At 45.0% G+C, this 19,746-nt stretch overlaps 2 protein-coding genes across 2 annotated transcripts; one reads left to right on the forward strand and one right to left on the reverse strand.

The window, feature by feature from the left end:
- Nucleotides 1–1,349: 1,349 nt before the first annotated feature.
- LOC127323905 (uncharacterized) lies at nt 1,350–2,385 on the reverse strand. Its single transcript, XM_051352007.2, has 2 exons — nt 2,196–2,385; nt 1,350–1,876 (listed from the first exon to the last, which is right to left on the reverse strand). Exons 1-2 carry the CDS (start codon nt 2,383–2,385, stop codon nt 1,350–1,352), a joined length of 717 nt encoding a protein of 238 aa, XP_051207967.2.
- Nucleotides 2,386–7,124: 4,739 nt separating this feature from the next.
- LOC139833684 (protein ALP1-like) lies at nt 7,125–7,553 on the forward strand. Its single transcript, XM_071824025.1, has one exon. The coding sequence runs from the start codon at nt 7,125–7,127 to the stop codon at nt 7,551–7,553; it is 429 nt and encodes a 142-aa protein (XP_071680126.1).
- Nucleotides 7,554–19,746: the final 12,193 nt, after the last annotated feature.

Consider the following 19,746-nt stretch of genomic DNA (forward strand, 5'->3'; position numbering starts at 1 on the left):
GATGTATTCCCGTGTTCCCTTGCTTTGCAACAAGGTACGTCACGTTTGGAGGAATGGAGGTCCCACGAAGGATTCCCCGCGCCACGAAGGCTCACCCTATTCTCCGGAGCCTATCCCACGAAGGAATAGCTCACTCACTTGTGGTAGACTTTGAGGTAGCCTCCAAACCTTCACAATCTTGCCCGGAGCAAATCCATAGCCCGGATGCTTCCGGACTCCTCTTGCCCACCTATGGTTTCCAAGGAACCCTAGGAAGCAAGCTTCTCGATGAATACAAGGGGGAATGAGATTTGGCTTGGTAGAACGGTAGATCGGGTCCTTCTCTAACGATTCCCCGGAGGGATTTGAGTTTGGGTGGAGGAGGAGGGAGATCTGAGGCTTTTGGTGTTTCTAGCAATGGAGTAAGAGAGAGAGAGCTCAAGAACAGCTTGTAGTGTAGTGCCTAACTGTTCAGAGGTAGGAGAAGGCCTATTTATAGTGTTCTTCGAAATATGGCCGTTGGTCACTTGCCACCTCAGCTTTTCTCTCGACAAACCCGGATGACCGGACCACAGACCGGACTGCCCGGTGGTGAGGCCGGTCGGACCGGGCCAGCGACCGGATGCCCTTTGCGTCGTCCTGGAGCTCCTCCGGTTGGCGCCTGGTTGGCGCCCGGTTGGCGACGATCGGCAAGACGTGCGCTGGACCCTCCGGTTGGTAGGCCGGTTGGCCGGGCGGCAACCGGATTTGTTGGTTCCTCGTATGGAGCCCGGTTGGCGACCGGTCGACCGGGCCGTGCGCCGGACTCGCCCCGGTTGGCGACCGGTTGGCCAGGCAGCACGCCGGACTGGCCGGTCTGTAGTCCGGTTGGACCGGGCTGCAGACCGGATTTCTGCTGTAGACCCCTTTTCGATTGTTGTTGAAGTGGGGGGTCTCCTTTAGCCTTCTTGTTCCTTTGATACACCATTTATGCCTCTTTGCCTAATACCTGAGATTATCCTTATAAACATATTAGGCCAAGTACTCTAGCACGGTGTCATTGTTACCAAAATAATGGATAAGGGTAAAATACCCTTACACAATGCATCACCCCACTCTCACCCGCCACGTCAGCTTTTTCCCTCACTCTCACCCCACTCTCACCCCACGGTGCCAGTGCACGGGCTATAGTGCCAGCTCTCACTTCTCTCTCCTCCACATCAGCTTTTCTCTCTCCTCGACATGAGCATTTCTTTTTTAGATTACAACATTCAAAATAATGCAAGAAAATTATTTTATTCAACTAAAATTGTTACCGATTACATTATAAAAAAATTACATAAAAATTTGAAAAAATTACATAATCTAGGCATTAGCCCACACATGCTCAATCAAATCATCTTTGGAATTTGTGTATACATCGGTGAGTCCCTCATTTCGTTGTCCATCTGAATCCTGGCTGCTAGGCTTGGTGGTGCATTGTTGTGTATCGCAGGGCCGACATTGGAATCAACTGTCTCATAGATGTTCTCCAAATTTGTATCACGCTCATCGTCGATGATCATGTTGTGCAGAATGACACATGCACGCATGATCAACCCAAGAGTACGCCTCAAGTAGGAGCGTCCCGGAACTGCTAGAATGTTGAACCTAGCCTTCAGCACTCCAAAGGCACACTCGACAGCTTTGCGCCAAGCTGATTGAGCAGCAGTGAATAGTCGATGCTTTTCACTTTGTGGAAGAGTAACACCTTTCATGAACACCGTCCAGGAGGGGTAGATGTCGTCGGCAAGGTAGTAACAATAGTTGTACTCGTGTCCATTCACCGTGAAGTTCACTATGGGTGCTTCTCCCCTAAGCACATCAGTGAACAATGGTGACTGGTTGAGTACATTGATGTCGTTGTTGGACCCGGCCACTCCAAAAAAGGCATGCCAGATCCAACGATCATACAACACAACGGCTTCTAAGATTATGGTAGGGTGTTTGATGTCTCCCCTTGTGAATTGACCGGCATGCGCCACTGGGCAGTTCCTCCACTGCCAATGCATGCAATCGATGCTCCCTAACATGGTATCTGCAGCAGCTCCATAAGCTAACAAACGCAAAGCCGCAGTACACTTTTGCAGGGGGAAAAACCAGCACGGTTGAGAGCATCAACTCTTTGGGTGAAATACGGAGAGTATTCACCCAATCTATCCACAATGCATAGAAAAAGGGATCGCCTCATCCGATACCTTCGCCGAAAGAAGCTCGGAGGATAATTACAGTCGTCGGCGAAGTAGTCCTCATAGAGCCGATCGTGGGCACCAGACGATCACGCCTGATGAACTCTCGGCGGCATCGCGGCCGTCTTGGCTCCGCCTCGAGGTTGAGCATCGCCTCCTCATACTCCGCCTGGAATGCACCGATCATATCACCCTCCATTCCGTCGCTCGAACTGCTGCTAGACGAAGACATGGCGTTGAGAGGAGTGGAAATGGAGAGTGGAGGAGATGAAGTGAGGTGTGGAATGAGTGAAACCATATGGGGGTATTTATAGGGGTTGGGGATGAAATTTTGGGGGTTTTTGGCTTTTTTGTTCGATTTTTTTGAGCCAGCAACGGCTACCCAACGGCTAGCTGACGTGGACGAATCAGATCGCGCCACCTCAGCTAGCCGTTACCCCCTCCCTCTCGCCCCGCCTCTCGCCCCGACCTGCCAACGCTGCCGCCCCCCTCTCGCCCCCTCTCGCCCCCAGCGCGGGCGGCAGCCGGGCGGTAGCGGGCGCTACCGCCGGGCGGTGGATCCACCGCCCCGCGCTGCCGTCTCGCCCGCCTCTCGCCTCCCTCTCGCCCCGACACGGGCGGTACCGCCCCGCCTCCAGCCCGCGTTGGCACCAGCCTAAGAGAAGATGTGGTAGTGCCAATTCCTAGAAAGTATCTTGGAGGGAATATCACTGCAAGTGGGAACGAGGATGCATATGATGTTGTCTTACAAGATGTTGACAATAGAAATGCAAGTGAGAAAGAGGATGGAGATGATGTTGTCTTACAAGATTTTGACAATGCTAGTGCAAGTGAGAAAGAGGATGCATAGGGAGGAGATGTTAGTGGTAGTGTTGATTCTGAATTTTATGACATCTTGTTCCTACATATAATGTTGACAAGGATGTGAATGCTAACAATGAGCCTACTGATATAGTTGAGCAAGAAGATGTTGCTGGTCTTGACCATGAAGATTTAAATCTATCGAAGGAGGAGTATATGAAGCTGAAATACAAGTTCAAGGAATTCAATGTAGAGGTGGATATGGAAGCACCAATGTTCAAAGTTGGCATGCTATCTTCCTCCATGGAAGAATTCAGAAGAGCACTATTTGTCTGTATTGTGAATGAAATGAAGATAAAAATAAATAAACAAATGAAGCCACAAGGCTACATGCTATATGTGAAGGTTTTCATCATTTCATCCACAATAAACTTGAAGATAAACAAATGAAGATAAAAAAATAAACTTGAAGGTTTACTTGCCCCTGGATTGAAAGAATGTTGTAATGATCACATTTGTGAGAAGGTTTGGGAGCTTAAGACATTGACAACTCCATTTCTCACTCAATGTTTCATGGATGAGTTCAGAGAAAACTAGAAACTTGATTATATTAGTTGGAGTTTTTGAAGAATGCAGACCATTTATTTGCTTGGGTGGATGCCACATAAAGACAAGGTACAAAGGAAATTTACTTACAACAGTTGTAGTTGATCCAAATGATTGTATTTATCAAATAGCAATGGGTGTAGTTGAGGTTGAGTGCATATGCTCTTGGGAGTGGTCCTTGACAACTTCGAGAGATGATCCCAACATTACAAACACATCCTCTGTCAATTACACCATTGTGTGAAAAGTCCTCTAGATTACGCATTCTAAAATGCTTGGAACCTTGTTTTATTGTTCTTATTCGTTGTGCAAGGTGTGAGGTTATAACCAATGTTAAAAGATTATCAATACGCGGATGAGGAATGAAACAATTAGATAAGAGTAGCCTGAACATAATTGTCGATGCCGCCCTCTAATCTTTACATATTTTTGTTGTGCGAAGTCGACGAAACACGCCGGTTATATGTATGAAAAACAAGCAAAATGCTTGACTCAGATGTGTTTAAATCCTCGTATATGAGTTTTGGTGTTCTAGAAGTTGTAGTAAATAAGGGTAATATCTGTCACAGATATAAGTACCGATGCTAAATGTTCCACAGACAGCTAAAAGGGACTCGAGCGCCCAGCTTCATTTCCATGTGCCGAAGTTGAGCTGTGGAGACACCAAAAAAACAAACCAAAGGCTCTTTAGAAAAGAAGGAAAATAAGAAAATGGGGATCCTTGGTAGTTGTAGCGTTCCACGCCGGCGGGGCTCCAGCAGGGGCGTGGGGCGGGCAAACAATCAGGCAAACATTTAGTTTAGGCCATGGACCAAGCCGTGATTAGCATCTTCACAGTGGCGTCGTACCTAGTCGTAGTCCTCGTGGCTAGGCGTATGGGTATGGCCCAAGCAAGGGGTGGGAAAAGAAGAGAAAAGCAGAGGGTATAGGATAGTCCTGTCCTGTAGGCAGGGCAGGCGTATGGCGCAAGCGAAAGCAGAGAGAGAGAGAGGAGGTACAGAGGAATCCAGGATAAGGTCGCAGCACGGGCATGCATGGCCCGCCTGTGACTGCCCCCCCGCTGCGGCGCGCATAGCAGAGGGAGGAAAAAACTTGAAGGGCACGGTACGGCGGTGCACGGACCCTGGCCCATCGGATGTGACCCCTTCTCAGCGTCGCGTGGGGGCCAAAGCCGCTGCCGCTCCACTGCTCACCATGTCTCGTCGCGTCTCGCTGTGTGCGCAGCACGGTGGTAGTGAGCGCCTGATTTGAGGTCTGCGGCCCCCACGATTCTGTGGGTAATTTTGTGCTTGTAGCTCTTCCCTGCACTGCACGCGCGCGACCAAGTGACACGCGCGGGGCACATAATCCACACAGTTTCATGAGCGCCTTTATACGTAAAGAAAGATGCAATTCATGCACGTGATCTGCATTGAAATTGATAATACGACTCAGCTTACTGTTAGTCCGGTACTAACAAAGTAACAAACGAAAAAGGTGCACGTGAATCACGTTGAATTGAATAACCGTGATTGACTGATTATTAGCAGTCCACAGTACCATCCCGCTAACACGAAATCGCCACAACCAATCCAACGATCGGGCAGGTACGTAGTAGTACGCCCGTTGCAACACTGCTTGGTGGCACACACGCCACGAGCTGTAATCGCCAGCAGTGTCTAGCCTGCAATAGTCTGAGGAGCCAGTTGTCTTCCACAATGCCCCGCCTCTGCATGCCTGCCTGCCTCATCACAATTCCATTGATAATAGGCGAGGGACGTGCACGCGTACGCCTCGGTGTGGCTGATCTGATGGATAGACGGATTGGATAATGGATGGAGATGAGCGCTGTGTTCTCGAGGGCATCCGTGTGTGTCCCCCGCTCCCGTCCTTTCGCTCGCTCTGCCTGATCGATTCGCCCACTTTCGCGTTGTAGATGACCAGACCGATCACGGGCCTAGTGGATATGTTTAGGCCATGGACCAACTCCTGAATCCTGATTGTGTAGAGCATCTTCACCGTAGGGATGTATAGACTATCGTCATCTTCATTTGAACCCATCTCATGTCAGGAATGCCTAGCTAGCCGGCCAGCATTGAGGTTTCCGAGGGCTGCGTCCCCCGGTTCAAACGGGCAGCACAAACATATAGTTTGGTTGCTTGGAACATCGTTTCTCCTTTTTAGTGGACAAAAAATGGGCGATTGGAACCCTGGGTCGCATGAAAATACTGCATCGCGTGCAGTTTAAGGCGGCCTAAAAGTTAGCCCGCGAGTAGCGGTGAGACACGCGCTGCGGAGCCTAAGTCGGCCGGAATCATGCGCGGGGAAACGCGATGAAAAAGACGGGAGATCTCCGTTTAGACGCGCAAAGTAGCCGCCCGCTATAGTCGATCACCCAGCGAAAATAAGATTTCTTTTGGCGAAGAAAGCGAGAGCGGTGATCTAGATCTGCGACGACGGACTCGAACTAGATCTGCGACGGAGATCTCCGGGATCGTCTCCCGCAACCTCTCCGACGAGCTGTCCAGCTGATTTCCGAGTCCAAGACCTCCTGGAGCGATGGCCTCTCTCTGCCTCCATCCCCTTCGTCTCTGGTTCAGGCAAGATGCAGCCGCTTTCTAAAAAAGACTGTAAGATCGACCAACCTACTCTCGCCTCTCCTCTTACTAATTTAGCTTACAAACAAGCCAATTTAGCCTAGATTCATGTCAATTTAGCTTCTGATTTAGCCACATCAAAATGCCTAGGCTGATCTGTAGAAGATATTTGTTCAAGCTGGTGTGCTTGTAGCTATAATTCAGACATGGGTGTTTTGTCTGCACGCGAGAGCCTTTCGTCACCACACTAGGCCCAGCGTGACATATGCACCAATGTATGTCCGCGGCAGAGAGAGGATTAATAACCTGAACTATATCTACAACAATGACGATTTGGAATTTGTGAACATATGGAGGATGAAAAAGCTGCCTTGAACAACTTGTCAACACATTAAGAGGAAGGAGGTTGCTCAGGGACAGCATCCACACATGTATCGAAGAGAAGTTGCTATGTTTCTTCAAATCGTCGGGCGCAACCAACGATTCCGAGTCATCCATAGCACATAGAGAAGATCTATTGAGACAGTTTCTAGGTACTTCAAGAAAGTGTTGTATGTTATTGGAGAACTGAGAGGAGAGATGATCAAGCCTGCATCTTCGGCCACCCCTGTGAAGATCGTTGAAAGTCACCACTAGTATCCATATTTCAAGATGAGCAACACCTTGTACAACTGATTTACACTTTTTTGCATCATTGTAGAGTGTTAATGTTCATGTACACTCCTGGAGAAGTTTCTGATCATCACATTTATTCAAGGTCATGTCAAAATTGTGTTGGTGCCATTGATGGTACACATATCACAACCAAAGCATTTATTCATGGTCATGTCAAAATTGTGTTGGTGCCATTGATGGTACACATATCACAACCAAAGTGCGAAGAAGCGAGTCTCATGCTTGCAGAGGGAGAAAGCTCTACGCCAGCAAGAAAGTGCTTGTCGTTGTGGACTCCGATATGAAGTACACATATGTGCTTGCTGGGTGGGAAGGATCAGCCCATGATGCTAAAATTCTGGCTGATAGCTTGGAGAGAGCATATGGCCTGAAGGTCCCTCAGGGTAAGTTCTACCTAGTTGATGTCGGCTATGCTTACCGCCCTAGTTTTCTCCCGCCCTTCCGGTCCACAAGGTACCATCTTAATGAGTTATGTGCAAGGTTCTACCCCAAGAATGCCAAGGTACTCTTCAATCTCAGGCACTCTAGCCTCAGGATCACCGCCAAGAGGGCATTTGCAGCTCTGAAGAACCGATTTAAGATCTTTGACCACAAGCTTTTCCACACCTTCTCCACCCAGGTAAAGCTAGTGTTGGCTTGTTGCATTATGCATAACTGGATCTTAGGCTGGGGTGTTAATTCGTTCTTCTCAGAGGAGGATGAGGTCTAGCCTTGTAAGGGTATTTTACCCTTATCCATTATTTCGGTAACAATGACACCGTGCTAGAGTATTTGGCCTAATACATGTTTATAAGGATAATCTCAGGTATTAGGCAAAGAGGCATAAATGGTGTATCAAAGGAAGAAGAAGGCTAAAGGAGACCCCCCACTTCAACAACAATCAAAAAGGGGTCTACAACAGGAATTCGGCCTGCCGCCCGGTCGGCCGGACCGTGCGCCGGACTGGCTCCGGCCTGCCGCCCGGTCAGCCGGCCTCTCAACTGGCCAGCCCGGCATGCCGACCGGTCGGTCGGGCGCCAACCAGGCGCCAACCGGGCGCCAACCGGGTGACCTCCTGGACGACGCAAAGTGACCCCGGTCAGGGTTCGGCTTGCCGCCCGGTTTGGACCGGCCGGTCCGGTCCCTGGTCCGGTCCGATCGGCCCCTGCACCGGACACTCCGGTCTATGGTCCGGTTGACCGGGATTGTCGGGAGAAAAGCTGATGTGTCAAGTTCCAACGGCCACATTTCAAGTGACACTATAAATAGCCCTTCTCCTACCTCTGAAGAGTTAGGCACTACACTACAAGCTGTTCTTGAGCTCTCTCTCTCTCTTACACCATTGCTAGAAACACCAAAAGCCTCAGATCTCTCTCCTCCTCCACCCAAACTCAAATCCCTCCAGGGAAACGATAGAGGAGGAGCCGATCTACTGTTCTACCAAGCCAAATCTTATTTCCCCTTGTATTCATCAAGAAACTTGCTCTCTAGGGTTTCGTGGAAACCCTAGGTGGGCAAGAGGAGTCCGGAAGTATCCGGGCTGTGGATTTGCTCCGGGCAAGATTGTGAAGGTTTGGAGGCTACCTCAAAGTCTACCACAAGTGAGTGAGCTATTTTTTCGTGGGATAGGATCCGAAGAATAGGGTGAGCCTTCGTGGCGTGGGGAATCCTTCGTGGGACCTCCACCCCTCCAAACGTGACGTACCTTCTTGCAAAGGAAGGGAACACGGGAATACATCCTCGTCTCCGCGTGCTATCGGTTATCTCTAACCGAACTCCTTACTTGTGATTTACCTGCCTGTGAGAGCCTTCGTGCTCGAGTTAGTTGTATCCTCATATAGGTTGTTTCACCTAGTTTGCATTAGGCTCACCTTTATATTCCGCAAAGCCTAATATTGCAAAGAAGAATTAAAATCTGTAGAAACCTATTCACCCCCCTCTAGGTTTACCATCTCTATACTTTCAATTGGTATCAGAGCCTGGACTCTTATTAAGGGCTTCACCGCCTTAAGAGTGAGATGGATAAACTATTCGAGGGTCTAGATGAAGACTCTAACCTTTCGGTTAAAGAGATGAAATCTAGATTCTTGGCATATGATGCCGAGAAGAAGAAAAAGGAGGATGCCTTACAAAGCCAAATGGCAGAGATGACTGCCATGCTTAAGAACTTGACTAGTGGGAATCCTAGTGGAGCTTCGGTTTCTCAAGGGAGTTTCCATGAAGTCAACCATGACTATCCCAAAAACACTTCACCCATGCCTCATATAAACCATAGTGGGAATGTTCCCCATTTTGATGGAACTCACTTTCCTTTTTGGAAATCTGCTATGGAATCTCATGTTCGCAGCTGCAGTGTGGAGCTATGGGAGATCATTGTTCATGGATACCGGGATCCACAAGATCCCATTCGGTTGACCTCCACCGAATTCTACAACCGTCAACTCAATGCGTCCGCACGTGACAAGATTAGGAGTGGCATCAACCGGAAACTCCTTGATCAAGTCAATGACATAGACTCCGCTAAAGAGTTGTGGGATCGAATCATAGTACTCCATGAGGGAACCGATTTGATCCAATCAGCTCTTTATGAGACCGCAAAGCAAGAGGCCCATCAGTTCATGATTCGAGAAGGAGAATCTGTGGCCGATGCTTATGTAAGGCTTGGTGCTCTTAGAGTAAGGGTCAAGGGACTTGGAGTTGAGAACTACAATGACGGCTTGGAGATGAATGAAGCATTCATAAAGTCCAAGGTCATTGCTATGATTACTGTCAAGCAAGAAGACACCAACCTTGCACTCAACTTGCAAATCATGACCAAAAGCGCCGATCTGAACTCCGATGATCTAGTCTCCTATGTGGCCGCCAATGAAAACATGGCCAAAGCAGGAAAGAGGCTCATAGCAATGAACCATGTTGATGAAGCCTCACACAACCATGAAGCGTCACACAACCTTGCTCTCAAAGCTAGAGCCGACCATGGAAGCAAAGAAGACTATGAAATTGAAGAAGATGAAGAGATGACTTCAACTAGTGACATTGCTACCGACTTTGCTTTCTTTGCCAAGAAGTACAAGGAAAAGTTCCCAATGCTCCTCAATGACAAGAAGAAGAAGAGAACTTGCTACAACTGTGATGAAGATAACCACTTTGCAAATGAGTGCCCTTATGAGAAAAGGGTAGAAAAGCCAAAGTTCATCAAAGGGGTCAAGCCAAGATTGAAGCCAAACCCAATCAACGATCGATACAAGAAGAACAAGGGAAGAGCTTTTGTTGGGGCCGAGTACTTGTCCGATGAAGAAGAGGAAGATGAGGAGAAGGAGGCCGGAGTGGCCGGTTTGGCTTTCTCTAAGCCCGGGTCACTCTTCACATATGACTACTCCAAGGATTACTCCACGGAGAATGATGTTGGCTCTTCCTTCATGGCAAGAACAACCCAAGATGATGATTCCGATGACTCTCCCTCCTCTACAATCGTTGGCTCTTGTCTTATGGCAAGGGAAACCAAGGTAATGGAACCCCCACCTTCCCTATCTAGTGTTCTCAATGATGAAACTGAAAATCAAGAAGAATTAATTGTGCTTAAGGAACTTTATGATGTTAGATGCACCCTTCGTGGTGAAGCTCTTGTCAAGTTTGATTTCTTGATGGACTCTCTCAAGGAAAAGGATGAGTCCATTGAGGAATTAGAATATCATTTGAATGAAAAGGAACGGAGATTCAATCTCCTATGACAAGAGCTAAAAACCGAAAGGTGCATATCTCAAGGCCTTAAGCAACAAATAGAAACTTATGAACTTGATAAAGTTAAGGACCTAGAAACTATTGATAGGGCTCAATCATTGAGTCAAGATCTCAATGCCTCAAAGGAGGAGCTTGAAGTTGCTCATGCTTCTCTCACTAGGGATCTTGACCACCTTGAAAGAGCTAACAAGCTTGTTAAGGATGAGCTCAGGAAACTTGGATAGAACCATGACCTACTCCAAGAAACCTACAAAAAGGCTCTTGGATCAATGAAGGATCCCATTGTTGTTGAAAAGCTTGCTTGTTCCTCTACTTCTTTTACTAGTGAGCATGCTAAGCTTGTTGAGGAACGTGTTCGTTTACAAGAGGAACTTTCCTTGCATGTTGAGACCAATGGATATCTTGAATCCTTGGTGAATAAATATGGTCTCGACTATCATCCTAATGAATCTTCTTGTGAGCAAGCATCTATTCTTGAGGAAAATGTTAGGTTAACAAAGGAACTTGCAAAGTTCACCACCGCCAAAAATAAGATGGGATTGGATGACCTCTTGAGTTAGCAAAGGTCAAACAATCAAAAGTTTGGACTTGGATATGTTCCCAAGTCTCACAAGAAGAAGAACTACAAGAAGGAGAAACCCGCTCAAGATAAGAACAAGAAGGTCGCTAATGGTGGCAAAGCCTCAAAGGGCAAAGCCACTAGTGATGACCGCACGGGGCCAAACGATCACTATGCTTTATTTGTTGATTATTATTGTGATGTCTATGCTAACTATGTTGGCCCTCCTAATGGCTATGCTTATAGAGAGTACTCAATTTGGGTACCAAAAGATATTGTTGCCATTGCAAAGGAACCCATTAATCGGTGGGTTCCTAAATCCTCTACTTGATTGTGTAGGGGTATTCCTCCGGTGGTTCAAAATGGGTGTTTGATAGTGGATGCACCAATCATATGACCGGAGGAAGAGGTGTGCTTGATCAATTCATTGAAGATATCAACAAGAAGTCAAGCATCACCTTTGGTGACAACTCAAAGGGAAAGGTACTTGGGTATGGCAAGGTGGCAATCTCTAAGGACTTGTGCCTTGAGACGGTCATGCTTGTCGAATCCCTTGGCTATAACTTACTTTCTATATATCATCTTGCCGATGCCGGTTACAATTCATATTTTACTAATTATTGTGTGAAAGTCTTTAGGAGTGACAATCTCAAATTGGTTCTTGTTGGATATGTGGAGAACAACCTTTACGTGGTTGACCTCTCGAAAGAGATCCCCTCTCCCTCCACATGTCTAATGGCGGCCAAGCATGACGAAGGTTGGTTGTGGCATCGCCGCCTTGGTCATGTCAACATGAGAAATGTTAAACAACTCCTAAAGGGTGAGCACATTGTGGGACTAACCGGCATTTCTTTTGAGAAAGATCGTGTTTGCAGTGCATGTGTAGCCGGAAAGCAACTCAAGAAGAAACATCCTATCAAGAGTATCGTCACCACATCTAGGCCTTTGGAGCTCCTTCATTTGGATCTCTTTGGGCCATCACATTATGATACTCTTGGTGGGAGCAAGTATGGACTTGTCATTGTTGATGATTACTGAAGATACTCTTGGGTATTTCTCCTTAAGTCCAAGGATGAGACCCATAGAGAGTTCATCATCTTCGCCAAGAAAGCTCAACGTATGTATGAATCCGAGATCAAGGCGATTAGGACCGAAAATGGCACCGAGTTCAAGAACTACACCATGCAAGAGTTCGTTGATGATGAGGGCATCAAGCATGAGTTTTCGGCGCCATACACCCCTCAACAAAATGGTGTTGTTGAACGGAAGAACCGGACTATCATTGAGATGGCAAGAACCATGTTGAGTGAATTCAACTCACCCCGCAACTTTTGGGGAGAAGCCATCTCTACGGCTGTCCACTACTCCAACCGGCTCTTCCTCCGCCCCCTCCATAACAAAACTCCATACGAGCTTCTCACAGGTAACAAGCCTAATGTCATGTACATTCGTGTCTTTGGATGCAAATGTCTTGTTAAGAACAACAAAGGAAAGCTCGGTAAACTTGAAACTAGAACCATAGAGGGCATATTTGTTGGTTATGTGGAGAACTCTCACGCCTATAGATACTACAACCGGTCCACTGGGACTATTGAAGTATCTTGTGACGTGGTGTTCTTGGAGGATAATGGCTCCCAAGTGGAGCAAGTTGTTCCATGTGTTGCAGGTAATAGTGATGATCCATCTAGTGCCATCAAGCATATGGGCATTGGACACATCCGGCCCATGGAAGTTCATAATGATGATCAAGATGATGGAGTAGAAGTATCAAGCACGGCTCAAGTGGAGCCTAGCTCAACTCAAGCCGAACCATTGATGACCCACAAGTATAGGGGATCGCAACAGTCTTCGAGGGAAGTAAAACCCAATTTATTGATTCGACACAAGGGGAGCCAAAGAATATTTGTAAGCCTTAACAGCGGAGTTGTCAATTCAGCTGCACCTGGAAACAGACTTGCTCGCAAGAGTTTATCAGTAGTAACAGTTTTATAGCAGTAGCAGTAGTGAAATATAAGCAGCAGTGTAACAAACACAGCAGTAGTGATTATAGTAAACAACAGGATTAAAATATTGTAGGCACAGGGATGGATGAACGGGCGTTGCATGGATGAGAGAAACTCATGTAACAATCAAAGCAGGGCATTTGCAGATAGTAATAAAACGGTATCCAAGTACTAATCAATCCATAGGCATGTGTTCCATATTTAGTCGTATGTGCTCGCAATGAGAAACTTGCACAACATCTTGATACGTCTCCAACGTATCGATAATTTCTTATGTTCCATGCTTGTTTTATGACATTACCTACATGTTTTGTTCACACTTTATGATGATTTTGTGCGTTTTCCGGAACTAACCTATTGACGAGATGCCGAAGTGCCAGTTCCTGTTTTCTGCTGTTTTTGGTTTCAGAAATCCTAGTAAGGAAATATTCTCGGAATTGGACGAAATCAACGCCCAGCATCTTAGAATTGCATGAATCTTCTAGAACACCCGAGAGCCGCCAGAGGGGGGCCACAGGCCCACCAGACAGTAGGCCGGCGCGGCCAGAGGGGGGGCCGCGCCCTCCTACTGTGTCATCGCCTTGTCGACCTTCCGACTCCGCCTCTTCGCCTATATAAAGGTCCCTGACCTAAAACATCGATACGAAAAAGCCATGGTACGAGAAACCATCCAGAGCCGCCGCCATCGCGAAGCCAAGATCTGGGGGACAGGAGTCTCTGTTCCGGCACGCCGCCGGGACGGGGAAGTGCCCCCGGAAGGCTTCTCCATCGACACCGCTGCCATCTCCACCGCCATCTTCAACACCGCTGCTGTCTCCCATGAGGAGGGAGTAGTTCTCCATCGAGGCTAAGGGCTGTACCGGTAGCTATGTGGTTAATCTCTCTCCTATGTACTTCAATACAATAATCTCATGAGCTGCCTTACATGATTGAGATTCATATGAGTTTTGTATCACTATTCATCTATGTGCTACTCTAGTGATGTTATTAAAGTACTCTATTCCTCCTGCACGGTGTAAAGGTGACAGTGTGTGTATCGTGTAGTACTTGGCGTAGGTTATGATTGTAATCTCTTGTAGATTATGAAGTTAATTATTGCTATGATAGTATTGATGTGATCTATGCCTCCTTCATAGTGTGATGGTGACAGTGTGCATGCTATGTTAGTACTTGGTGTAATTGCAATGATCTATCATGCACTCTAAGGTTATTTAAACATGAATATCGAATATTGTGGAGCTTGTTAACTCCGGCGTTGAGGGTTCGTGTAATCCTACACAATTAGTGGTGTTCATCATCCAACAACAGAGTGTAGAGTGGTTTTATTATGTGATCAATGTTGAGAGTGTCCACTAGTGAAAGTATAATCCCTAGGCCTTGTTCCCAAATACTGCAATCATCGCTTGTTTACTGTTCTCTTCGCATCCAGACGCTGCCTGCAGTATTACCACCATCAACCACACGCCAGTTGTAGCATCAAGCTATTTTCTGGTGCCATTACTACTGCTCATATTCATTCATACCACCTGTATTTCACTATCTCTTCGCCGAACTAGTGCACATATACATCTGACAAGTGTATTAGGTGTGTTGGGGACACAAGAGACTTCTTGCTTTGTGGTTGCAGGGTTGCATGAGAGGGATATCTTTGACCTCTTCCTCCCTGAGTTCGATAAACCTTGGGTGATCCACTTAAGGGAAACTTGCTGCTGTTCTACAAACCTCTGCTCTTGGAGTCCCAACACTGTCTACAAGAATAGAAGCACCCGTAGACATCAAGCTCTTTTCTGGCGCCGTTGCCGGGGAGGAAAGGTAAAAGGTACTCACACTCCGGATCTCGGCTACTAAGGTATTTTCCGGTGCCGTTGTAAGTACTCGAAGCTATTTCCTTTAGATCCTGCAATTGCATCTTTTTGTTTCTTGTTTATCACTAGTTTGGCATAATGGAAAGCAACATGGAGCTTTTTATTCTATTTCCTGAGTTAAGACATGGATGGTTTGATTCGAAAATTAAAAAACCCATGGAACATATTAGTATGAACACTTTGAACACCATTGTTGCTAATAATATGGAAAATTCTAAGCTTGGGAAAGCTGGTTTTGATGAGCATGATCTTTTTAGTCCCCCGGGCATGGAGGAGAAAATTTTCTTTGATGATACTTTGCCTCCTATTTATGATGATTATAATGATAGTAGCCTTTTGGTGCCACCTGTTATGGAGGATAAATTTGATTATGATTACAATATGCCTCCTATATTTGATGATGAGAATAATAATGATAGCTACTTTGTTGAATTTGCTCCCACTATTACTAATAAAGTTGATTATGCTTATGTGGAGAGTAATAATTTTATGCATGCGACTCATGATAAGAATGCTTTATGTGATAGTTATATTGTTGAGTTTGCTCATGATGCTACTGAAAGTTATTATGAGAGAGGAAAATATGGTTGTAAAAATTTTCATGTTACTAAAACACCTCTCTATGTGCTGAAATTTTTGAAGCTACACTTGTTCTATCTTCCTATGCTTGTTACTTTGCTCTTCATGAACTTGTTTATTTACAAGATTCCTATGCATAGGAAGCATGTTAGGCTTAAATGTGTTTTGAATTTGCTTCTTGATGCTCTCTTTTGCTTCAAATACTATTTCTTGCGAGTGCATCATTAAAACTGCTGAGCCCATCTTAATGGCTATAAAGAAAGCACTTCTTGGGAGATAACCCATGTGTTTATTTTACTACAGTACTTTGTTTTATATTTGAGTCTTGGAAGTTTTTACTACTGTAGAAACCTCTCCTTATCTTAATTTTGTTGCATTGTTGTGCCAAGTAAAGTCTTTGATAGTAAGGTTCATACTAGATTTGGATTACTGCGCAGAAACAGATTTCTTGCTGTCACAAATCTAGGCCTAATTCTCTGTAGGTAACTCAGAAAATTATGCCAATTTACGTGAGTGATCCTCAGATATGTACGCAACTTTCATTCAATTTGAGCATTTTCATTTGAGCAAGTCTGTTGCCTCAATAAAATTCATCTTTACGGACTGTTCTGTTTTGACAGATTCTGCCTTTTATTTCGCATTGCCTCTTTTGCTATGTGGGATGGATTTCTTTGTTCCATTAACTTCCAGTAGCTTTGAGCAATGTCCAGAAGTGTTAAGAATGATTGTTTCACCTCTGAACATGTGAGTTTTTGATTATGCACTAACCCTCTAATGAGTTTGTTTCGAGTTTGGTGTGGAGGAAGTTTTCAAGGGTCAAGAGAGGAGGATGATACAATATGATCAAGAAGAGTGAAAGCTCTAAGCTTGGGGATGCCCCCGGTGGTTCATCCCTGCATATTTCAAGAAGACTCAAGCATCTAAGCTTGGGGATGCCCAAGGCATCCCCTTCTTCATCGACAAATTATCAGGTTCCTCCCTTGAAACTATATTTTTATTCGGTCACATCTTGTGTACTTTGCTTGGAGCGTCTGTTTGTTTTTGTTTTTTTGTTTTTGTTTGAATAAATGCTTGTGTGGGAGAGAGACACGCTCCGCTGGTTCATATGAACACATGTGTTCTTAGCTTTTAATTTTCATGGCGAAGGTTGAAACTGCTTCGTTAATTGTTATATGGTTGGAAACGGGAAATGCTACATGTAGTAATTGGTATGATGTCTTGAATAACTTGATACTTGGTAATTGTTGTGCTCATATAGATCATGTTTAAGCTCTTGCATCATATACTTTTCACCTATTAATGAAGAAATACATAGAGCTTGCTAAAATTTGGTTTGCATGATTGGTCTCTCTAAGGTCTAGATATTTTCTAGTAAAGTGTTTGAACAACAAGGAAGACAATGTAGAGTCTTATAATGCTTGCAATATGTCTTTTATGTGAGTTTTGCTGTACCGGTTCATACTTGTGTTTGTTTCAAATAGCCTTGCTAGCCTAAGCCTTGTATTGAGAGGGAATACTTCTCGTGCATCCAAATCCTTGAGCCAAACACTATGCCATTTGTGTCCACCATACCTACCTACTACATGGTATTTCTCCGCCATTCCAAAGTAAATTGCTTGAGTGCTACCTTTAAATTTCTATCCTCTATCTTTGCAATATATAGCTCATGGGACAAATAGCCTAAAAACTATTGTGGTATTGAATATGTACTTATGCATCTTATCTCTTATAAGTTGCTTGTTGAGCGATAACCATGTTCCTGGGGACGCCATCAACTACCCTTTGTTGAATATCATGTGAGTTGCTATGCATGTTCGTCTTGTCTGAAGTAAGGGTGATTTACCATGAGTTGAATGGTTTGAGCATGCATAATGTTAGAGAAGAACATTGGGCCGCTAACTAAAGCCATGATCCATGGTGGAAGTTTCAGTTTTGGACAAATATCCTCAATCTCATATGAGAAAATTAATTGTTGCTAAATGCTTAAGCATTAAAGAGGAGTCCATTATCTGTTGTCTATGTTGTCCCGGTATGGATGTCTAAGTTGAGAATAATCAAAAGCGAGAAATCCAATGCGAGCTTTCTCCTTAGACCTTTGTACAGGCGGCATAGAGGTACCCCTTTGTGACACTTGGTTAAAACATATGTATTGCGGTGATAATCCAGGTAATCCGAGCTAATTAGGACAAGGTGCGGGCACTATTAGTATACTATGCATGAGGCTTGCAACTTGTAGGATATAATTTACATGATGCATATGCTTTATTACTACCGTTGACAAAATTGTTTCTTGTTTTCAAAACCAAAGCTCTAGCACAAATATAGCAATCGATGCTTCCCTCGTTGAAGGGCCTTTCTTTTACTTTTATGTTGAGTCAGTTCACCTATTTCTCTCCATCTCAAGAAGCAAACACTTGTGTGAACTGTGCATTGATTCCAACATACTTGCTTATTGCACTTATTATATTACTCTATGTTGACAATATCCATGAGATATGCATGTTTTTTTCGAAAGCAACCGCTGAAACTTAATCTTCCTTTGTGTTGCTTCAATACCTTTACTATGAATTTATTGCTTTATGAGTTAACTCTTATGCAAGACTTATTGATGCTTGTCTTGAAAGTACTATTCATGAAAAGTCTTTGCTATATGATTCAATTGTTTACTCATTGTCTTTATCATTGCCTTGAATCGCTGCATTCATCTCATATGCTTTACAATAGTATGATTAAGATCATGTTGGTAGCATGTCACTTCAGAAATTATCTTTGTTATCGTTTACCTACTCGAGGACGAGTAGGAACTAAGCTTGGGGATGCTGATACGTCTCCAACGTATCGATAATTTCTTATGTTCCATGCTTGTTTTATGACATTACCTACATGTTTTGTTCACACTTTATGATGATTTTGTGCGTTTTCCGGAACTAACCTATTGACGAGATGCCGAAGTGCCAGTTCCTGTTTTCTGCTGTTTTTGGTTTCAGAAATCCTAGTAAGGAAATATTCTCGGAATTAGACGAAATCAACGCCCAGCATCTTAGAATTTCATGAAGCTTCCAGAACACCCGAGAGCCGCCAGAGGGGGGCCACAGGCCCACCAGACAGTAGGCCGGCGCGGCCAGAGGGGGGGCCGCGCCCCCTACTGTGTCGTCGCCTCGTCGACCTTCCGACTCCGCCTCTTCGCCTATATAAAGGTCCGTGACCTAAAACATCAATACGAAAAAGCCACGGTACGAGAAACCATCCAGAGCCACCGCCATCGCGAAGCCAAGATCTGGGGGACAGGAGTCTCTGTTCCGGCACGCCGCCGGGACGGGGAAGTGCCCCCGGAAGGCTTCTCCATGGACACCGCTGCCATCTCCACCGCCATCTTCATCACCGCTGCTGTCTCCCATGAGGAGGGAGTAGTTCTCCATCGAGGCTAAGGGTTGTACCGGTAGCTATGTGGTTAATCTCTCTCCTATGTAATTCAATACAATAATCTCATGAGCTGCCTTACATGATTGAGATTCATATGAGTTTTGTATCACTATTCATCTATGTGCTACTCTAGTGGTGTTATTAAAGTACTCTATTCCTCCTGCACGGTGTAAAGGTGACAGTGTGTGCATCGTCTAGTACTTGGCGTAGGTTATGATTGTAATCTCTTGTAGATTATGAAGTTAATTGTTGCTACGATAGTATTGTAATATCCGAGGTATTGGGGTTACAAAAATAGAGGAAACAGATGTGTGCATTGCATTCATGCATAGAAAATCTGGGGAATTTTTGCGCTTTAAAGTAAAACAGTCACAGTAACTGAAGTTTCACTTGACCTTGGTGGAATTGAAGTAGCTCATCAAGTCAAGCGTTATAAACCTCAATGTGACTTTGCTAAAACCTTGTTTTGGGTAGAGATGACTTGATCTAAGGGGTTAGATCAAATGGAACTAATAATCAACACAACAACACTTTACTCAATGATCAATTGCTTGATCTTATAAAAGAATATAATATAGTAATCCTTGCCATAGCATATGAATATCTATTCAATTACAAACCAAGTAACAATAAAATGGAGAAACCATTCTTGACTTATCTTTTCCATGTCTTAAACTAATCCATAATCCTACCATGAATCTCATGGTATTCATTTTACTCCATTCTTGGAAACAAGACATGGAGATACAACTA

The sequence above is a fragment of the Lolium perenne genome, chromosome 7 (genome assembly GCF_019359855.2).
Source record: "Lolium perenne isolate Kyuss_39 chromosome 7, Kyuss_2.0, whole genome shotgun sequence".
Taxonomy (NCBI): domain Eukaryota; kingdom Viridiplantae; phylum Streptophyta; class Magnoliopsida; order Poales; family Poaceae; genus Lolium; species Lolium perenne.